The sequence below is a fragment of the Homalodisca vitripennis genome, chromosome 7 (assembly GCF_021130785.1).
Source record: "Homalodisca vitripennis isolate AUS2020 chromosome 7, UT_GWSS_2.1, whole genome shotgun sequence".
Lineage (NCBI taxonomy): Eukaryota > Metazoa > Arthropoda > Insecta > Hemiptera > Cicadellidae > Homalodisca > Homalodisca vitripennis.
Genome location: NC_060213.1, coordinates 118,514,025 through 118,533,580, shown reverse-complemented (window position 1 = coordinate 118,533,580; position 19,556 = coordinate 118,514,025). Strand labels below are relative to the sequence as shown.

Genomic DNA, 19,556 nt, shown 5'->3' with positions numbered 1-19,556 from the left:
TGATATTTTTATTAATAATTTTGTTAATGCAGTCTTATTTTATGTTCGTAATAAGTCATTTTTATAAATATTGTTCTTTACCAATATGACATAATAAGTAAATAAAACGTAATTTTATAAATAATAATGAATTGCAAAATATTTTTCTGATTGCTAATCATGAGAACGGCTAGACCACTTCTGCTAATTGTATTCGCAAAATATTCATCCCAGGAAAGTTTAAATATAAATAAAAAGGTTTTGGAAAATTTGCTGGAATTATTTTTATTTACAATCAAAGGTAATATTTATGCGTTATAATTAAAATTATACTCACCTTAAATATGTGTTGACACTTACAGTTAAAGATTAACAAATTAATCTAAACATTTAAATTTTATAAAGTATACAGTGCTTAATCAGCAGTGTAATGCTAATAGAAAAAATACACATTAATTTTACCCCAGATTGCGTCAGTGACAAATAAAAAATATCGAATACATTGCAAATAATATTTATAGACGGTTATAAAACCAATCTTAATAACTAATTCTGTGAACGCTCTCACACAAGATACTCTAAATTGGTCCGCTTCCTTGGAATTGTTATATGGTATTTTAAAAGGGGTTTATTAAAAGCAGCGGAATGAAAACTAACAAAACTCAACAATCCATTCTTTTTCAGACTACATTCCAAAAAACATTAAAATTTATATAACGCAAAACCTTATAAATGGTTATTTTTGAATGATGCAAATAAGTAGTTGATAAGGACTTCCTCCTATCACGTAATAGTCTTCTTAGTCCTACGTATGCATTTAAGTATATTTTCGTCATTGGGACAACAAGGCAAATTTAACCATGAAACTGTAAATATTTTAGATCGAAAATATATTACAAGGGTCTGTAGTAAACGCTTTTTGGTCGAAGTAGGTTTTTGAGCCTGTACACTTATAATTTTTTAAACATTTATTTTGGAGTAACAAAGTGGTCTCAGTTGTGAAATTGGAAATATAGTTAATTTAAACTAGAACGCTCCTACGTACCAAAAAGGCAGGAGTTAGATTAAACTAACATTAAAGATTAAACTATTTAATACCTACCTGGTGTATACCCACTCATATTTCATTAATTTCATACAACTCTATCCAAGTATAAGGAATTAGATTTTTTAAATTGCGTGAGTAGCCGAAAGTAACCTCCAGTTTAGAGATATTATTCATTCCTAATGATATCCTACATAAACATTACTAAGTGAAGGAATTGAAGAATTAAATTCATTTAGTTTTTTTAGGGTTCAATCTAAAACCTTTTATACTGTTAAAGTAAGGAGATATAATATAAATTCTCGATAACTTCTTATTTGTATTAACAACTTCTAAAAACCTTTAATTAATCGTATTTAAGTTACACTTCTAATTAAATTATATAAAAATTAATATTTCAATTAAATGCAAAACCAAGTAAACAGATTTTTGTTAGCCGCGGTGTATATTACACGCGCTCAGAGTTAGGCGAGTGAGGAACGACCGCAATTTTGCCCGAGGAATTCGTATACAGTATATTGAAATTCCAATCAGACGTAAATATATTCAATTAATTATGAAATTTTTACAGTTTATACTTTCAAAGTGACATTCTGATATTCTGACACAACAATTTACGGTAAGGCTGAAAATGAATTACTGTAACTTCTTTGATTTTAACTTTTTTCTTGAGTTAATGGGGAACGAGTTTAAATTTGTTAGGAGAGGTTTTACAATAGAAGTTGGAGAGAAACTTCCATTTTGCGAAAATTAATAGATCTTGATAAACTGAAATAAATTATAAGAAAAATTTGAACTTTTGATCTTCACTTATTTCTCTCGTTTCTTACGAGGGATCTTGTTTTAAATCATTAAATCAAACCAATGTGTAATATGATTCATTCAGAAAATGAAACCCATAATTCGACAATAAAATTACTAGCTCTAATTCTACACGACATTTTTGCTTTCTCTCATAAGACATTAAAATTAAGTTGTGATATATTCCCGTACATTTATTACTAAATCATAAAAGCAGTTGTTAAGTAACAAAGCCTTTTGTGTTTGGACTCCCTCAGCCTAATATATGGAGGTGCTGAGAAGCTCTTTTCATGTCTCTTTCAAAATCGCACAATGATCTGTGGTCTAGAGTTAGCACACTCACCCGGAAAGAGATCCGGGTTCGAGTTCCGGCGGAGCAAGTACTTTTTGTGATTAAATGTTTATTGAAGATAAAGTCGGCTATTAATACAAATTAACTAAATCACTTAAATTGAATTTAACGTATATATATATATATATATATATATATATATATATATATATATATATATATATATATACATATATACGTTGTCATATTTTGTTTGTTTATTGAATTTTGACTGCCGTATTGGTCTATATTCATGATTACTTTTGTCAATATGAGAAAATTATAAATCAGACTTTTTTATATACTTATTAACGTGTTAATTGCTTTTTAAAATGTTTCATGCCCATATTTTATTTCAGTTATTGTAGCAGAATTTATTTTATTTGATGATATCCTCTTCAAAAGGATTTAGCTTGTATATTTTACAGGTTAATTCAAATATTTTTTTATTTGTCTGTTATATAAACGCGAACAAACTTTCAATGAAAAAATAGGCTCGTGAACAAATGTCATTTAAGAGGTCCAATTTCTCTGTGTTCCAATAGATTTTTATATCATTTTACAAGGTAAATCATAGTGTACAACAAATACGCAATTCTTACATTATTCAAATGTATTCAATTATTTATTTACATCAGATGTTTTTCTAATACATTTTACCTCTTTCTACTTCATTGTTTTAGAGATTGTTTGATGTTAAACTGTAATATGTCTATAACCAGTAAGCAGTTTCGGAGGCGTTACGGCCATAACCATAACAGTACCCAAGCATCGACCGTGAGGGAGGCCGAGCTGCTCTTATGTTAGCCATTACCGTTATTGTAATACGGAACAATAGATCATAGTAAATTAAAAGAGGCAACTTAAAAAAGGTGTTAGGGTTTGTCTCTGCTAGTTTAGATTTATATTCAACAGTAATTTTGTTTCACTGAAAATTATATTGGATGACGCTTTTCAGGGAAATGTTATAAAATATACGATTCTAAGTTTTGGGTTGCAGTGTTTCAATAATAACGAATACAAGTGTGTTCGCTTCAAAAGTTTCAATAGAGTTATTCAATAATAATAACGAGATAGATAGTACCATCAAAGAGTTGTAATAAATAGAATATAAAAAAATATTAATTTAAATAAAATATGTGAAGACTATACTAGATGATACGCATAAGGGTACTTTCAATTACCAGAATAGAAACCATATTTTATTTTGAAGGTAGTGCTTTATGGTTGGTGTAGAATAATATACTTAATACATACATATATAAATATATACATAATAAATAGTAGGGAATACCGGTAATCATAATATATTGTATTAAATACTGTAGAAACTCTGTAGAACCACAAGTGATATTGGAGTATAGAAAACCCCCAACATATCGTGCAACAAAGACCCCACTGTACACATCAATGAGGGGTAGTTGAAGGATGTGAAAAGATGCAGCTGAGGAAGAGAGCCGTGGCAGTGTGTAAAAACATAATGAAAATGCTCCTCTGCATTATAAACTAACACAATTTCTTCTTTGTTATTATTACATTACATCATAAAAAAGGCAAAATTAAAAATGAAAGTGAGCAATATTTCTGTACCCATAACGGACACAAATAAAGTTAAACTCACCATTCGTGTTTCTATACTGTCTATATATAATGTAACAAGGTTATCAAATTACTTGTAATAATTACAGTAAAGAGCTATTCATGCTTTTTATTGAGAAATATATATGTTGTATCTACTTACTTGTAAAATCTGTATTATGATACGCAAAATTACTATAAAATATTTAACGAGATTCGTAATTAAAAATTAAAATATTTAAGATGAATATCTTGATTTGACGGGATCTATACCTATTTTAACCTAATTATATTTTTAATAACGCCACAAGGTGTTTATCACGCACCTGTACAATTTGGGCTTTACTCAACACCTTATGGCCGATTATCTCACAGGAGAGATCATTCTAGGATTCGATTAAATCAAATTCGGCTTTAGAAATCGTCAAACGATTCTAAAAGCTGTAGTGACCTGGTATATAAAGCAGACTATCGGCAAAATGCTCAGTATACTTTGTTTAACATAAGCTCACTATTTAGATCCTAATAAATTCCTCACTGTTTAGTGAGCACAATATATTTAAGTGAGAAGAGACTTAATACCCATACCACTACTCGCATATGAACCCTACCACAGCAGAAAAAGGAGCAGTATACAACTAACAGATACTCAACGTTACACACACTTAGCAAAAAGCACTAAACTTATATTATTTACATCCTAGTGCAGTTGATTAAAATACATAATAAACAAATGAGTTGGTTAAGTAGCGATTTAAAAACTAAAAATAATACTTTGTAGTAGAGGACTACACTGCTACGTAAACAATGGGTCGGTGGAGTAGTGCTCCAAAATCTAAAAATATTACCTTCAAATCAAATCAAATCACGTTTATTTCCACACACACAAAAATGAAATACAAAATAAATCTTTACATTGAAAATTATAACAAATGTAGCATTTGTATATTATCTAATTAATATAAAACGTACAAAATTATCCTAGTAATACAATTCAAAATAATTAACATTAAATAATTAACGCAAAAATAATATAAAAAAGAGTTGTCAACATAAATAAATCAATATAATGAATAAAGAGATGAAACATACATATGTATACATGTACATGTATATACACTTACATATACATACATATCTACATCCATACACGCATACCTAGTAAAAACAGCATTAAATTTGCTACATAATTTCTGGATAAATTCAAATAATGGGAAAAGAGCCTACAATGGCCTGTGCGTAGACTCGAGTTGAAAATGTTACGATTCAAATTTTATCTCGAGCAGAGTGTAGATTTTTATAAAATTTGTTAATTGAAATAAGACATCTAAAGCAGAATAAACGACGGATATGACCTGGAATTCCGTTTATCAGCAATATAGGGGAGAAAGTAGACAAAAACAAATAAAAGTATTCAGTGAAAAAAATTACAAAAAATAGGCTAATTACTTAAGTGAATGGATTTTACTATCTATAGTTTGAAGAGGAGAGGAGAGGGGACGGTGGCGTCAGTAAGTTGTCAGAGTTGTAACCTTGTAACAGAGGACTACTCTGGCTAATGAAAACTCAAGTTAGTGGAGTAGCGCTCCACAAAAATAAACATAATTTCACGTAGTTAGAGATCTACTTTAGCGCTACACCAAACTAAAAATATTACATTGCAGCAGATGGCTACTCTAGATAATAAACAATCGAGTTGGTTGTGATGGGCTCCACAAAACCATAAATAATATCTTGTAGCAGAGGACTAATTTGGCTAATAAGAAAGTTGGTGGAGTAGGTATACACCATAATAGAGGTTTATGGTTGGTGTAGAACGGTATATTTAAGTAATAAATAGTAGGGAATGCCGGTAATCGATCATAACGTGTTCTATTATATTCTATAGAAGCTCTGTAGAACCACAATAGTGGAAATGATATTGGAGTAAAGAAGAACCCCAAAATATGATGCAACAAGGATCCTGCTGTAAAATTCAATGAGAGTTAGTTGAAGAATGTGAAGAGATGCAGCTGATGAATAGAGCCCTGACATTGTCTAAAAAAAGAATGAAAATGCTCTTCCGCATTATAAACTAACACAATTCCTTCTTGGTTGTTATTACCTTACATCATAAGAAAGGCAAAATAAAAAAAAAAGAAATTTAGCAATATTTCTTTACACATAACATGCACACGAAGCAGAACTCACTATTTGTGTTTCTATACTGTCTAACCATACAATATAATGTAACACGGTTATCCAATTACTTGTAATAGTTAAATTAAAGAGATAATTATGCATTTTTAATGAGAAATATCTATGTTCTAATAACTTACTTGTAAAATGTAGATTATGGTACCCAAAATTCCTATATAATTTAAGGCTATTCGTAATTTAGAATTAAAATGTTTAAGATGAATATCTTGCTTTGATGGGATCTATACCTACTTTAAACCAATTATATTTTTAATAACGTCACAAGGTGTTTATCACGCATCTGTATAATGTGGGATTTATTCACCATCATATGGCTGATTATCTTACAGGAGAGATCATTCTAGGAGTCGATTAAATCAAATTCGAGTTTAGAAATCATCAATGATTCAAAAAATATATTGGCCTGGTATATAAAACAGACTATCGGCAAAAGGCTCAGTATACTTCAACATAAGCAGATGATTTAGATTATAATAAATGCCGCAAGGTTTAGTATATTTAAGTGAGAAGAGACTAATTAATATCCATACAAATACTCGTACATGAAACCTACCATAGCTGAAAAGGGAGCAGTCTACAATTAACTGATATTCAACGTTACCTACACTTAGACAAAAAGCACTATACTTACATTATATACATACTAGGACAATTAAATACAATACTTAATAAACAATTGAGTTGGTGAAGTAGCGATTTACAAACTAAAAATAATATCTTGTAGCAGAGTTGTAACACTCCTCTCTTATGTGGAATTATTGCTTACTTTTGTCTCCGTTTATAGTAATAATGGTGCAAACTTAACATCTACCTTATAAAAGATATTTCCAAAAATATCTAAACATATTATCGTGCTTATACTCCTTTATGTACATACTAGAATAGTAATAGTAGGTACGCGGTGTACCGATGGCGCAGTGTGGTGGTTACGGCGATAATATCAAGCTAACTGAATGGCTGCTGCTTGTATGGTTGACTGCTAAGTTACCCTGTCCTTGCAAGCGGTCCTCATGATCAATCATCTGTGGTGGTGTAAATTCATCCCTAAGCCATTTGTCCATGGTTTAAGTGTTACAGAGAATATAACTTCACCTGATAAATAAGTCATTATTTTACTTTGACTTTTAGTATATACGTATTTACAACTTAACTATCATCCAAAAATTGTTCACAGCGTTTCTATCTCTAAAGCTATATATTCCGGTTTTAATTTCCTAACCAAATAGTAAATGAAACAACTAATACCAATAAAGTAATATAAATCAAGTAAGAGTATTAATAGCGGCCGCCCTAGGGTATTACCACTCGGTATATACTGCTTCAATTATGATGATATAAGGTAATTAGTGAGGTACGTTTATTTAAGAGTGCATTACAGGTTAGAATAATAATAATTGTTACTGTTACCCCGTCTTGCGAAATTGTCTAACGCATATTATTCCACTATGGTAATGCATTCATACTGGCAAGGGATTGTACTAATTCCTCGATCGGTAAATCATTTATCATAGATATACTGGACTAAAATATAAAAAAAACTAGGATTTATATATTTATTCGTTATATTTATCAAAAAGCTTGGCCAATAAATAATTGTACAATACTTATAAAACTGTTATATTTACTGTAACAACCATAACCACCATTCTATAAATACAAATTTGGAAATACCTCAACAGACTGATGTCAAACATAGAGTTCGTCGTGGCTGGTATAATTGGATAAAGACGCAATTACCACTGCTGGGCTCTGTGGTGGTACGAACTAACGAGACTGAAATAATTACAGCTGAGGTTCTTTGTAAACAAACGTAAAGTGAAATCACGCTAAAGAAAGTGAATTATGTACGGCAAGTTATATCAGTAGTGCAATGAACATATTACAGTAAGCATACCCCTGCAGTGGAGGCAGGATATCATTAGTAAACAGTTAATAACGAGCCTTGGGATAACATTAACCCGCAAGGTCGTAATTATCCCTCTCGATATCTATAGTCGTATAAGGTTACAATACAGTGGCACGTATTGGCATCACACGATAATATGAAGTCTAAACCACTTCCTGGTGTACTAGAAACTTGACATTTGCTAAAATTGTATATTATTCTGCGTACCCAGTAGAAGACGCCTATAAGCTATCAATTTTTATATTTAAAAATTCGGGGATTAGAGAATTAATATGAGAAGTTACATTTGAAGATGGATTTTACATAGTTAAAATCAGACCATAGTGTTTACATAAGTTACTGTTATTTGGAAAATTTCAACTCACATTCTCTATCCTGCTTGCTGCTCCAGAACATTCTTTGAATTGGCACTAAGAGGAACCTTATCAAAGAGCCAATCATTAAATGTGAATTCATTCTTTGCACCATCATTAAAGTATATTGAACAAATCACAACTTTGGTATCAAGAAGGGCTTAGTTTTCTTTATAAAAAGGACCAATTTATATCGGTTCCGTGTTTTGTTATCATAATTTTGACATATATAATAGAAAGTAGGGATGTTAAAAACAATCTTTTTTAACTTAGTTAAGTATATGTGGCAATAAAAGTCTGCCATTGTATACATCTTGTAAAATATACTTTGGGTGTGATTTAACATTTAAAACATATATATTCTTTAGATGTAGGTGTTTCTGAGCTATTCATAGAAAATCAACTCACGCTATTTAATGCCTTATCCAGAAATCCATTCTGAATTACGTAATTAGTCTGCGCTTTTGGCTAATTAATGGGTTTAAAGGTTTGGATTTTGAATGGTATTTTTTTGCACAGTCATTACAAAATCACAGCAGAGCGATTACATTTTCAAAGGCACTGAATTGATATCACGATAATGCATGACTAGAACTGAACTGATTACTTGTTGTTGTTATTGGAACGGCTTAACAGTATTCGACTTTTTAGAGTAATCCCTACGTACCAAACGATTGTCAGGTTGCCTACAGAGCCTAGGAAAGGTTTGAATAAAAGTGCTCTAACTGAAGGTGGAAATGATTTACATTCTACTGAAGTGACCTTAACAAGCTCAGTTGCAAAACATAGAATGTTTAAGAAATAAATTTTCCCATTACAGTTAGAGGAAAGTAAAAAAATACCTCAGTGGCTATGGCACAATATCTGTAACTGTGTTTGTTTCGTATCCAATAAGTCGACCTAAGTGTTCCATCATTATTTCTATGAGAGAGATTTTGCATCTCAGATCAGACCGACAAGCCTTGATCTTTTATGTCTTATATAGGTTTTACTTTCAGGTTAGCTTCCATAAATGTAATATTCTATTTATTAGAGCAAGAGAATAACACAAGGGTGGTCGTGTAATCCAATCAATCTAGTTGAAATCTCATAAAACAAAACTTGCACGCCACCCTTTGCATTACGAGCAGTCACTCTTGGTTTCGAACACAGCTTGGCATGCATTGCACATATATAAGCACTGCTGGTGGGGGGGGGTGGGGGGGGGGGGGCTTGTGTTATTAATGTTGCTCCAAGTATCTGCACTGCCTGTATAAAATTTACATATAGTTTGCCTTGCATGACGTAAAGTTGATGTTACATAACTTCTTATGTATGCTTAATTATTATAATTCTCTTTATCAATAGTTTATTCCTAGTTTACTTTCCGGTTACAAGGAAACGTCAGTTGTAGATATCGTGTCAATGTATATCCTTTAGTTATACTATCCTGAGACTTGGCATTGTGTCCTTAATAATTAATTACACCGTCATTCCACTACCCAACGTATCTTTAATCTAACGTAATGATTTCTTTAGGTTTATTTATTATCCGTCTCTTTATCAATAGTTTATTCCTACTTAATTTTCAGCTTAAAAATAAACACCAGTTGTTGATATCGTTTTATTAACGATATTTTATATTTATACTGTCATGAGGCTCGGCAAAGCCTGCTAAATAACTATATCCACCCCCCTTTATGTACCTGACGGATCCTTAATGTACCATGACGTTTATACTTCTTAGATAGACAGGTTACTTATAAATGTTCTTTCCATTTGCAGTTTTATCCTATTTTTCTGTAAGTTTACAATGAAATCCTAGGTGCACATGTCGTGTAATGACACTGTCTTATAAGATTATCCGACTATATATATCGACAGGGATAGTTACGCGGGATAATCTTGTCCTAATGCTCGTTATTGCCAGTTCACTAATGACATCCTGTCTCCCACTGTCGGGTGTATCCTTACTGTAATATGTACACTGCACTACCAGTATAACTTGTATTACATAACTCACTTCCTTTAGTTTGATTTACTTTACGTCTGTTTACAAAGAACATCAGATGTAGATAGTGTAATTATTTCATTAATTAGTTCTGCCACAGAGCTTGGCAGTGGTAATTGCGTCTTTATCTGATTAAACCAGCTACGAGGAACTCTCTGTTTGAGTATATCTCTGTTAAGTTATTTCAAAATTTGTTTTTATAGAAAGATTTATTTTCGTTACAACAAATAAAAAAATTTACCTGTACTTTCCAATTATTATGTGCTTAGTAGTTTTTATATAGTAACGAAGAAAAAATGCAAATCTTAACATTGTTATACTATAAGACCCAAAAGTATGTTTCTGGTATAAATTTTACTGATCGAGTAATTAACACAAGTCATTTCCAGTATTAATGCATTTCCATAATGGCATGAGATGTGTCGGACAATTTCTCAAGCCGGGGCAACAGTAACAGTTAGTATTATACTAACTCCTATTACACTTTGTAATAAACTTACTCTACTGATCACCTTATATCAACAAAATAAGAACAGTAAATACCCTACAGTAATATAGTATATTGATTAAAATTTAAAACATAATTCCAGTAATAGTAGTTTATTTAGGTTACGTCATTTATTATTTGGCTAGAACGTTAAAACCGGAACATGGATTTGAGAGACAGAAACACTAAACAGTTTTAGATGTTAATTACGTTTTTGATGAATTCATCATTAGAAATAAAGTTAAAATGTTAGGCTAAATAAATTAAAAATTACTAGGACTTACACACGACAGACTAAAGTGTGGCAATTCTGCAAAGGGCAAAACACCTGCTACTCCGCTCTCTGAAACCCATGCACAGTGAAAGTTGATGAAGAGAAGATGATGAAATTATCTTTTAAGTCTGTATCCATACAGTACAAGCCTTTAGTGATTGGTTAACGTGATTCTTGTACAACTAAGTAGTACATAAGAGACACCCGAAACAAAACTTCACTTATCACCTAAATTTTCTTTATTTATTGGCTGTTAGCTACAACCTTATCAACCTCAAAGTGTCCATCTCTAATGTTGAACAACTGATCATAATCAGCAAATATGCCAGAGTCACCTCAGTAGAAGGCGGCCTGGAATCACCACCTCAAATGGTGAGATTTCTACTTTTATGCGTAAAACAATTGTTTGACAGTTAAATGTGAAAGAAGTAAATATGCGATTATGTATGAAATGGCATTTCAAGTAAATCAGTATTCGCATGGAGGTTAAACATTAACATCCGAAATTCATAATCATTCACATAGTTCGTCCCTAAGGTACTCTGCTGACAGGGATGCAGGTCTATGCCGTCACAACTAAAGATATTACAACTGAAGCATAGAACACTGGTGGAGCCAAGTCACAAGTAAGGAGATAGTAAGCCCAAAAATTCTTATCTACTCCAACCAGATGGGACATCACACGAACAGCGGATGATGGCTTATAACATTTGGCAGGTATTCATCTAGAATCTTGAAAGCACTGGAGGAAAATCATAGTTCCAAATCACTCTAATATATTGGGGAAAAGAAACATTTATTCCTCCTATAAATAAATTAGAAGTCGAATAATATCTGAAAATTGATTCTGTCATAGTTTCTGTTCTTCCCGTTTTTTCTAAATTCTTTAAAATAGGTGGTGATGACATTCTGCATTTCTGTTTCGATAATGCAGAAAGAATTTAAATATATATTGCAATAATAATTTTAGTCTCATGAAATACTGTAAAAATAATTAGACTAAACTTAAAGATTATTAAACTAAAAAAAATTAAAGATTAAACTTTTATAGGTTTGATATTTATGTTTGTTAATAAATGTATTTTTACAGCAAATATTAGGAGGTCTTTTATATTTTCAACGATGAGCCTCCAATCGACAATTTTATAGTCGATTGGAAGTACCATAAAGGCCCTAAATCGGCTTGCAGAAGACAAGATAGGTGGATTTTCCTTCTTTTTGTGTATAATATACATTGATATTTTTTATTATTTTTTATGAAATGGAAGAAAGAACTGCTTGGGTAGGTAATAGAACAGAATTTTATAAGTATCACGTGATAGATACATGTCGTAGAATCCAAGAGGATAAGAATCTGGACTCCTTTTAGACTCCTTGTATACCACGCAGGGGTTCCATACAGTTCCATTTCTCTCCTTATCCCGTTTCTTTCCTTACGTTCCGGTTTTCATCAAAGAAGAGTTAATCGGCATCTGATATCTTCTTTCTCGTTTTTTGACTAAACTAAGTTTCTAATATTCTTCATTCTTCCCTACCTCCATATCCAACTTTGCTGAATTTGCGATTCTTATCAGGGTTTACATTTCATCCTCACTTTATTTTAATGTCTGTCTGATTAGAACGAGTTGTGGTGCTCGATATACCGGAACTCTTACCCTAGTTACTTTTGATCCTATATTTCTACTACTACATGCTAAACTCACTTGGGATTTTCCTAATTATGCTCTTACGTACATAGACACGTAGTACTATTTTTCATATATAATTGTTAAAATCAATTACTACACCATATACTAAAGTTTAGTCATCAGTTCAGCATTTAATTATTCTTATCGATTGGGTTTTCTTTTGTCACATCAAAAACTGATACACATGTATCAGCTTATACAGCTTATCAGCCAACTTATTACTTCAATTCATTAGTTAAAGTTAGTAACACGGAAGTGGTATAAAATAAGAAAAAAACAAACAGAGAATGATCACAGCCACTTATATTATTTTGTAACAGGTACACAAGGTATAAAGATAAACGCATTATGTCACTATAATAAACTAGAAGAGTACCGGTACGTTATATAAAGTTACTAACTAATTATGTAAAAAATTATAAAAATCAAATATTTACAAAAAGTACTAAAGAGATATCCTGTAACAACATAAATAATTTACAATTGATCGTAAAAAACACTAAACTATAAATCATTTACGTAAAGTATTGAGCGATTTAGAGAAACAACAATAATACTCGATATGATATTTTTTATGACTGATATGTTGTTATTTGGGTAATCATAAGAGCCTGTCGCCTTTTTGGAATTCTTTCAGGAAACCCCTCTTTATCATTTAAACTATAAATAGTTTGACAATATTCATCGGTGATGACAAAACCACTAAACAGATGGATGGTTATTCATATTGCAACAAAAATCAGTTTACAAAGCAATATAGGTGTACATTTAAAGTATTCATCATTGGCCTGAAGATTTGCAAGGAAGTGCTTGCTTCCATTTCTTTAGACGAATACAGGTTGACGCTTGTGGCGCTTGCTCCGACTTCGCCCTCTAGTGCCGACACACTTCGACACCCCCCTCTCCTGCTAGAGGCCGTCACACGTGACCACGTCACTGCTCAGACCGTTGCTGAGAGGCTCCGACTGCTGGCTCAGCGTTTGCGTGGATCGGCTCACCCTCAGCACATCTGGCATCGCCTTGTCTTCAGTCTTGGACATCACTGTAAAACATAGAAAACATTATTTACACTTCATACTATAATTCAAATTCAGAACTGTTACTCGTATGACAGTTTTTATAGTACAGTGTGGAGCAGAGGCACTAGGTTATTAAGAGGAACACCTGTAAAACTAATTTTTACTTTACGTTTCTTTGGATTAAGTTTTAACTAAACCATAAATCTAAACCCGGCCAGTGTAGATAAAGTAATACCAACCACTTCCAGTACTTTACTCATCTTACCTTAATCAATTGTAGTAAATTCCTTGCACAAATAAATGAAGAGTATTCACGTAGTATCCTATATCAATCTGTATGTTAATGTATTCACCAACAGACTTTAATAGGCTATCAATACTTTTTACTTTTTGAAATGCAAATTAGTTATCTTAAACATAACCAAGAACTTGCTCGATGACGGAGCCACATAAACCTTAAACAACGGCCTATAATGTTCACAAAGTACCTTAGGACTCTTCATGTAAATTAGCCTCACAACAGATGTTTGGGGAATATTCTAGTCCCATGTGACATATTATTAGCTGTTACAAAAACATGTCCCTAAACTGCCTATAAGCAGGAAGATACTGAGTGAAAGTCAATACCTGCCATTGAGATAGAATATTTATCAAAGGACAAAAAAGTATTCAAACTTACATCTAAAGGTGTAAAAATGAATAAAACAGATCACAGTGATTAAGTGAAACTCCTCTTTAAAGAGTGATTTTATTAGAAATTGGTACAGTGAATTAAAGAATGAAAATTACACCGTATAAAATATCACGAAAAGTGCAAAAATGTTAAGAACCGTTTATTTATAGACACGCAGCTAGAATAGGAGCTGTACATATTGAAACTTTATCTGTTATTGAACGTTGAATATTAAATGTCTAGGAAAAATGTGCTAAAGAATTGATACCTAATGTGTAATTATAACAATTACAAGTGGTAGAAGACAGTCTATATGGCTTATTAAATAAGGACGGGTCTATCGAGGGATTATTTAAAAGTGTATGCTACCTAAAACCACCAAACTGTTTCACAGTTTTTAAATATAACACACTTTTTTTTCTCAAAATTCATGAAGAATGAGTGATTTAGCTTCTTATATCGTTAAAAAAATTTCAATTCCAAGTTTTAAGTAACGGTGCATTACCTTGTTTCTAAATAATCTTCTGAAAAGTATATATTGCGGATATTTTCCCCATTCCATGTTCCATGTTCCAAATGAAGCACCCGTTTCGAGTCCCGTTAGTTAAATTTATCTTCTGGCTTCTAGAAAGGCGACAAAGAGGAAAACTGTTTTTCCCTTAATGATTGCCGTTGACCACCAAGATCCTTAAATCCTTATTACAATCTATATATTATTACCGTTTACATAAGAAATTAATATAATATTAATATTGAGTGAAGCACGAAAGCCGTTCTAGAATACTTTTACATTACCTGAGTGTTTTCTTATAATAAACATTACCATAACCTTCATTTCCAGAACAAACTAATGTGTCTATGTTTTCATGTTAGGATGAAATATTCCTACAGTAAGCAACGTTAAACATAGGAGCAAAGAAGATCAATAAGATTGACATTTCGTATACGATTGGGTTTAGTGATGCGAGGATAATTTTTTATGTTTACATAATATTTTCATTAATGGAACTTTGAAAGCCGTAAGAAACTCATCCTAAGTTTTAAAACATACTAAGTTGTGTAACTTATGACTACACAAATCTTCTGTGAACTACGTTTATGTAGTTACTCTATTATAATTTATTTTGGATACCAGAAACATTTCGTCGAACAAATTAAAAATGAAGATTTAGAAGTATCTGACAAGTATGTAATGTGTTACTTTTATAAAATTGTATAGTGACTTAAAGTAACTTAACTACTTACTTAGTTGTCACTTAAAACTTGGTTAACTGTTAATGTCTATACAAACTTGTGACGTCAGTAGTGCTGGGTCGAATGATGGAGTCGTGAGCTTGCGCAACATGAGCTGCCCCCACCACCACACTAGCGCTAGTTCCAGATTTGACCGCACCATGGTGACGAGCACTAGGCATCATACTCTGGCGTACGTTGCGTTCTGGCCGGATCAGAATTATGTAAAGCTAAAATCACAACAAACTCGTAACTGAAAGTATTTTAACAATTTGTTTAGAATAAGAATTATTGCTTTATTTTATGAACAATACGTATTGAAATCCAAAATTTACAACGAATAATTTTAAAAATTGGACTTCCATTGAAATATATTTGCTAGCAATTCCTCAGTGAAAATGTCCAAAATATTCACGCATTTATTAATTGAATAAACCCATGACAATTATCCTAATTCCCTTCCTTGATATTGTTGTTCCACTTTCCCTTAACAACCTCATAACACGTTCGAAGATTTTCTCAATTGCTATTATACTCCCCGTAGATTCTCTCAACAACTCGAGCCCAAGTGGGGTTTTCTTTCCCTTTCGTAATCCTTTCGCTCCAGAAGGCGACTCTTTTCTCTTCCTTAGGTTTTTCTCCGATGTCCAGCTATGATTGTAGAAGTTTGGAATAATACTTATGCTACTTGATTGCAACGCACAAAGCATCTTTGTTGCTAAAGCTCTTTCTAGAGCACCATTAGAGGATATTCAGGAACGTTTAATTATTGTTATTAGTGTTAATTAGTGTTATTTATCTATCTGCGTGCATGCAGTAAAAAGGAATCAATATGTAAAACTGTGATAGAGGACAAAATATTTCAGAATTGCTTACTGTGAATCTGACTTACAATATAATAAAAAAAATAAAATTGACCAACTTTAATATTCGTACTACAAACACAACTAAACCGTATAAAGTGATTTTAATTTGTCAAAATTAAAGTTACTCGATCATTAGCTACTACACAAATGTTAATATAAGCGATAAAATTTAAGGAAAATATGTATTAGACCCTAAATTATATAGTTATCCACAGTATTATTGCACTATTGCCGATCGTATCGTGGTCCTTGAAGTTGCATTGCAGTAAACAAATATCAATAACCGAAATAGCATAAGTGTAATTAACTGTTCAATGTTAACATTGTTCTATGACAGCACTATATGCATAAATTACCATTATTTTAAATTTCTTTACATTTATAGTCTTTACAGAATGGAGTAAGACTGATTGTAACAAAACTTCAACCTCTACTGTAACCGCACGCTGTTGAGCACAGAGTGAAGAAATACCGAAGTGTACATTTCAGCCAGTATAATACGCTTCTTTAATAGTGAAATGTATTTATGAAATATAAATTTACCATTTATTTTTTAATATGAATTTGAAAACTATTATTAAAACCATCTTTTCATAATAGATGGCAATTGCTAGTAAGTTGAAAAATGCCCCCCTTATTGCATCCCTATAAACAGAATTTAAACTTTGAGATTTAAGGACAAACTCAACATAGTTATTAATACATTGCATAGTTGAGTATTGATAGCTGCACGTCATATATCGTTATGCACACTGCTCAATAAATGTATAATACATTTTAATATATTCCGTGTTTATGCCGGTAAGAGAAACCGACGGTGTTTACCTTCTGAGAAAGTTCGCATTACAAGTAAAGGTATTTAATCTGCCTTATCAGGAATGTTATTCATTCATATCAATACGCACAAGGCTATGTCTTAAGAAAACGGTATCCTATTAAACTGCTTTTACACGTCCATGATTTTTAATTGCATGTTATTGTGTCACATAAATACTTATTAGTAGATTTAAAATTTGCTGCCACCTTTAAATATTTTTGGTATTGGCCTTCAGTAACTTTAACCTTGTCAATTCAAAAATTTTTTTTTTATTTTTAGTCCCTTAATTTTAGTAAAATCATTGAAGTTTTTTTATTTTTATTTATAAAACTAGCATACACCCGCGGCTTCGCCGGCAATTTCTATGCAACATTCCGTGTATTTTTTAGAATAGCTTCCACGATTTCAATAACACTGAACTATTTTATATCAATGTTCGTATCAAAGTCGAAGTTCATAGTTTTCAGTGAAAGCCCTTGCGATATAATATGATAGGGCCGTATGGTATTTTCAAGTGGAATTAGTCATGTATGGTGCATCATGTACCCGTTTTACAGTGTTCATAATAACGAAGATTAAAAGTTATGCAAAAGTGTGATTAATTATTGTTTCAGATATTGCAATTCTAGTTCAAATTAATTATATTTTCAAACCCAAAACTGAAGTTTGCGATTTTGTCTCGGAAAACAATATAAATAGAGCTATATTAATTTTGTAATGAGGTTGGATTCAAAACAGTACAGTTTTCTAAATTTTATTGATAAAAATAATGGTGCTGAAAATTGAAAACTTTGCAGTCATAATTCAATGTTTAACATATAACTGGCTGTTTGAATTTACATTACTCAACTTTAGAGACCTAGGTAGGATAGGAGCTTGCTGCTTTTAAGACAAGTGGAAGTATTTTCTTAATAAGAATAGGACTATGTTCATCCTAGAGACCCTACAAATCTAGGATTTCTCTACTTAGATCGTTTCTTCATATTGTTATGTATTTAATTATTCTAGAGTGATATTCTGGCCAGAATCTTATCCGATCCATATAAAAATTTAATTTGGACCAATCTCAGACAGCTCTTTTGTTTCAACATTGTTTTCATAACAATCGGTTATGCAGTTTTAGAAAAAGAGGTAGACATAAAGAAGGTGGAAAATTAAGAAAAGAACATAAAGGCAGGTCCGGTTTTATAACCGTCTCTTTTTTTGGAGTCGGTTAAAAAGTATATTTCAAATACGATTAGTAATAGATAAGGATGAATATAGATATTAAAAAAACAGTGTCACTGTACCATTGGTTAAAGCGGCTCTCCAGAGCGAGTCCGAATTATTGATCTATTAAATTGTTTTCACATTGGTTCAATAATATGTAAACAGGAACAGTTATAAGACCATTAAGCTTAAGAACTAAATAGCACCTTAAGATAAATCTGCATCCTAATTCCTAAGAACTCCTTGTTACCATTCTAAACTCACATGCCTATATGTATTGTTTATCAGGTATTATTACAGTTGCTGAAGTACGTCACATATAATAACAAGATCATTAAACACTTTTACTTAACAAGTACAATGGCTTATACTTTATTTGACATTATAAAAGACTTCGATTGGTATTGGCAAGTTGCTGAAGGGTAGATCCAAATATACTGAAGTAGAGAAATCAGAAAAGAGCGAAAGTCTTTGTAGGCCTTGGGGCAGACTAATGAAATTCCTAAAAAGAGGTTATAGAGATGTGATGTGTAAAATTTTCAGTGTGATTGCAGGTTCACCCGCAATGCGTATATCGACGCAAATCCTCTCGCATGAGAGGTTAACACTATATTTTTACTTTACTTTTTTAAATGGCGTTTCAGAAAATCGTAAATTTGCAGCACTGGACCATAAGCGTAAATTTCTTAACACTCACACACTTGGACTTCATTATGGTAAACCATGTACCAAGTAGTCAAATCAACATATTGTAGTAAATTAATATATAACGAGAACTTATTTCTTTTATAATTTATGCTTTATTCTAGGTGTTACCTTCGGGGAGAAGAGGCAGGCAACGGTGACAGTGGCCGAGAGACTGATAGTGACTGACATTGAGGTGATTCTCAAAGCCATATTGTTTCCCGTACCGAAGTACAGAGGAACAAACGCCAACCATATCACACAAGTGGTGTACATCGTGAAACCTGCACAAACAAATCACAAATATTCAAGGTAATACTTTCGGGGAGAAGAGGCAGGCGACGGTGTCACTGGCCGATGAAACTGATAATGACTGACATTGAGGTGATTCTCAAAGCCATTTTGTTTCTCGTACCGAAGTACA

At 31.9% G+C, this 19,556-nt stretch overlaps 1 protein-coding gene across 1 annotated transcript; it reads right to left on the bottom strand.

Annotated features, from left to right (window-relative positions):
* Nucleotides 1–12,965: 12,965 nt before the first annotated feature.
* LOC124366239 (metabotropic glutamate receptor-like) lies at nucleotides 12,966–19,513 on the bottom strand. The gene is made up of 3 exons (XM_046822634.1): nucleotides 19,265–19,513; nucleotides 15,615–15,786; nucleotides 12,966–13,673 (listed from the first exon to the last, which is right to left on the bottom strand). The coding sequence occupies exons 1-3, from the start codon at nucleotides 19,406–19,408 to the stop codon at nucleotides 13,540–13,542; spliced, it is 450 nt and encodes a 149-aa protein (XP_046678590.1). The 5' UTR covers nucleotides 19,409–19,513; the 3' UTR covers nucleotides 12,966–13,539.
* Nucleotides 19,514–19,556: the final 43 nt, after the last annotated feature.

What these genes read in the sequence shown, in the direction of transcription:
- LOC124366239 (XM_046822634.1), bottom strand. Translation starts at nt 19,408, where the DNA reads ATGTACACCACTTGTGTGATATGGTTGGCGTTTGTTCCTCTGTACTTC. An exon ending in CCTGCCTCTTCTCCCCGAAG is followed by an intron (nt 15,787 to 19,264) that starts GTAACACCTAGA and finishes TTGTGATTTTAG; the next exon opens with CTTTACATAATTCTGATCCG. An exon ending in CAGCACTACTGACGTCACAA is followed by an intron (nt 13,674 to 15,614) that starts GTTTGTATAGAC and finishes TATGTTTTACAG; the next exon opens with TGATGTCCAAGACTGAAGAC.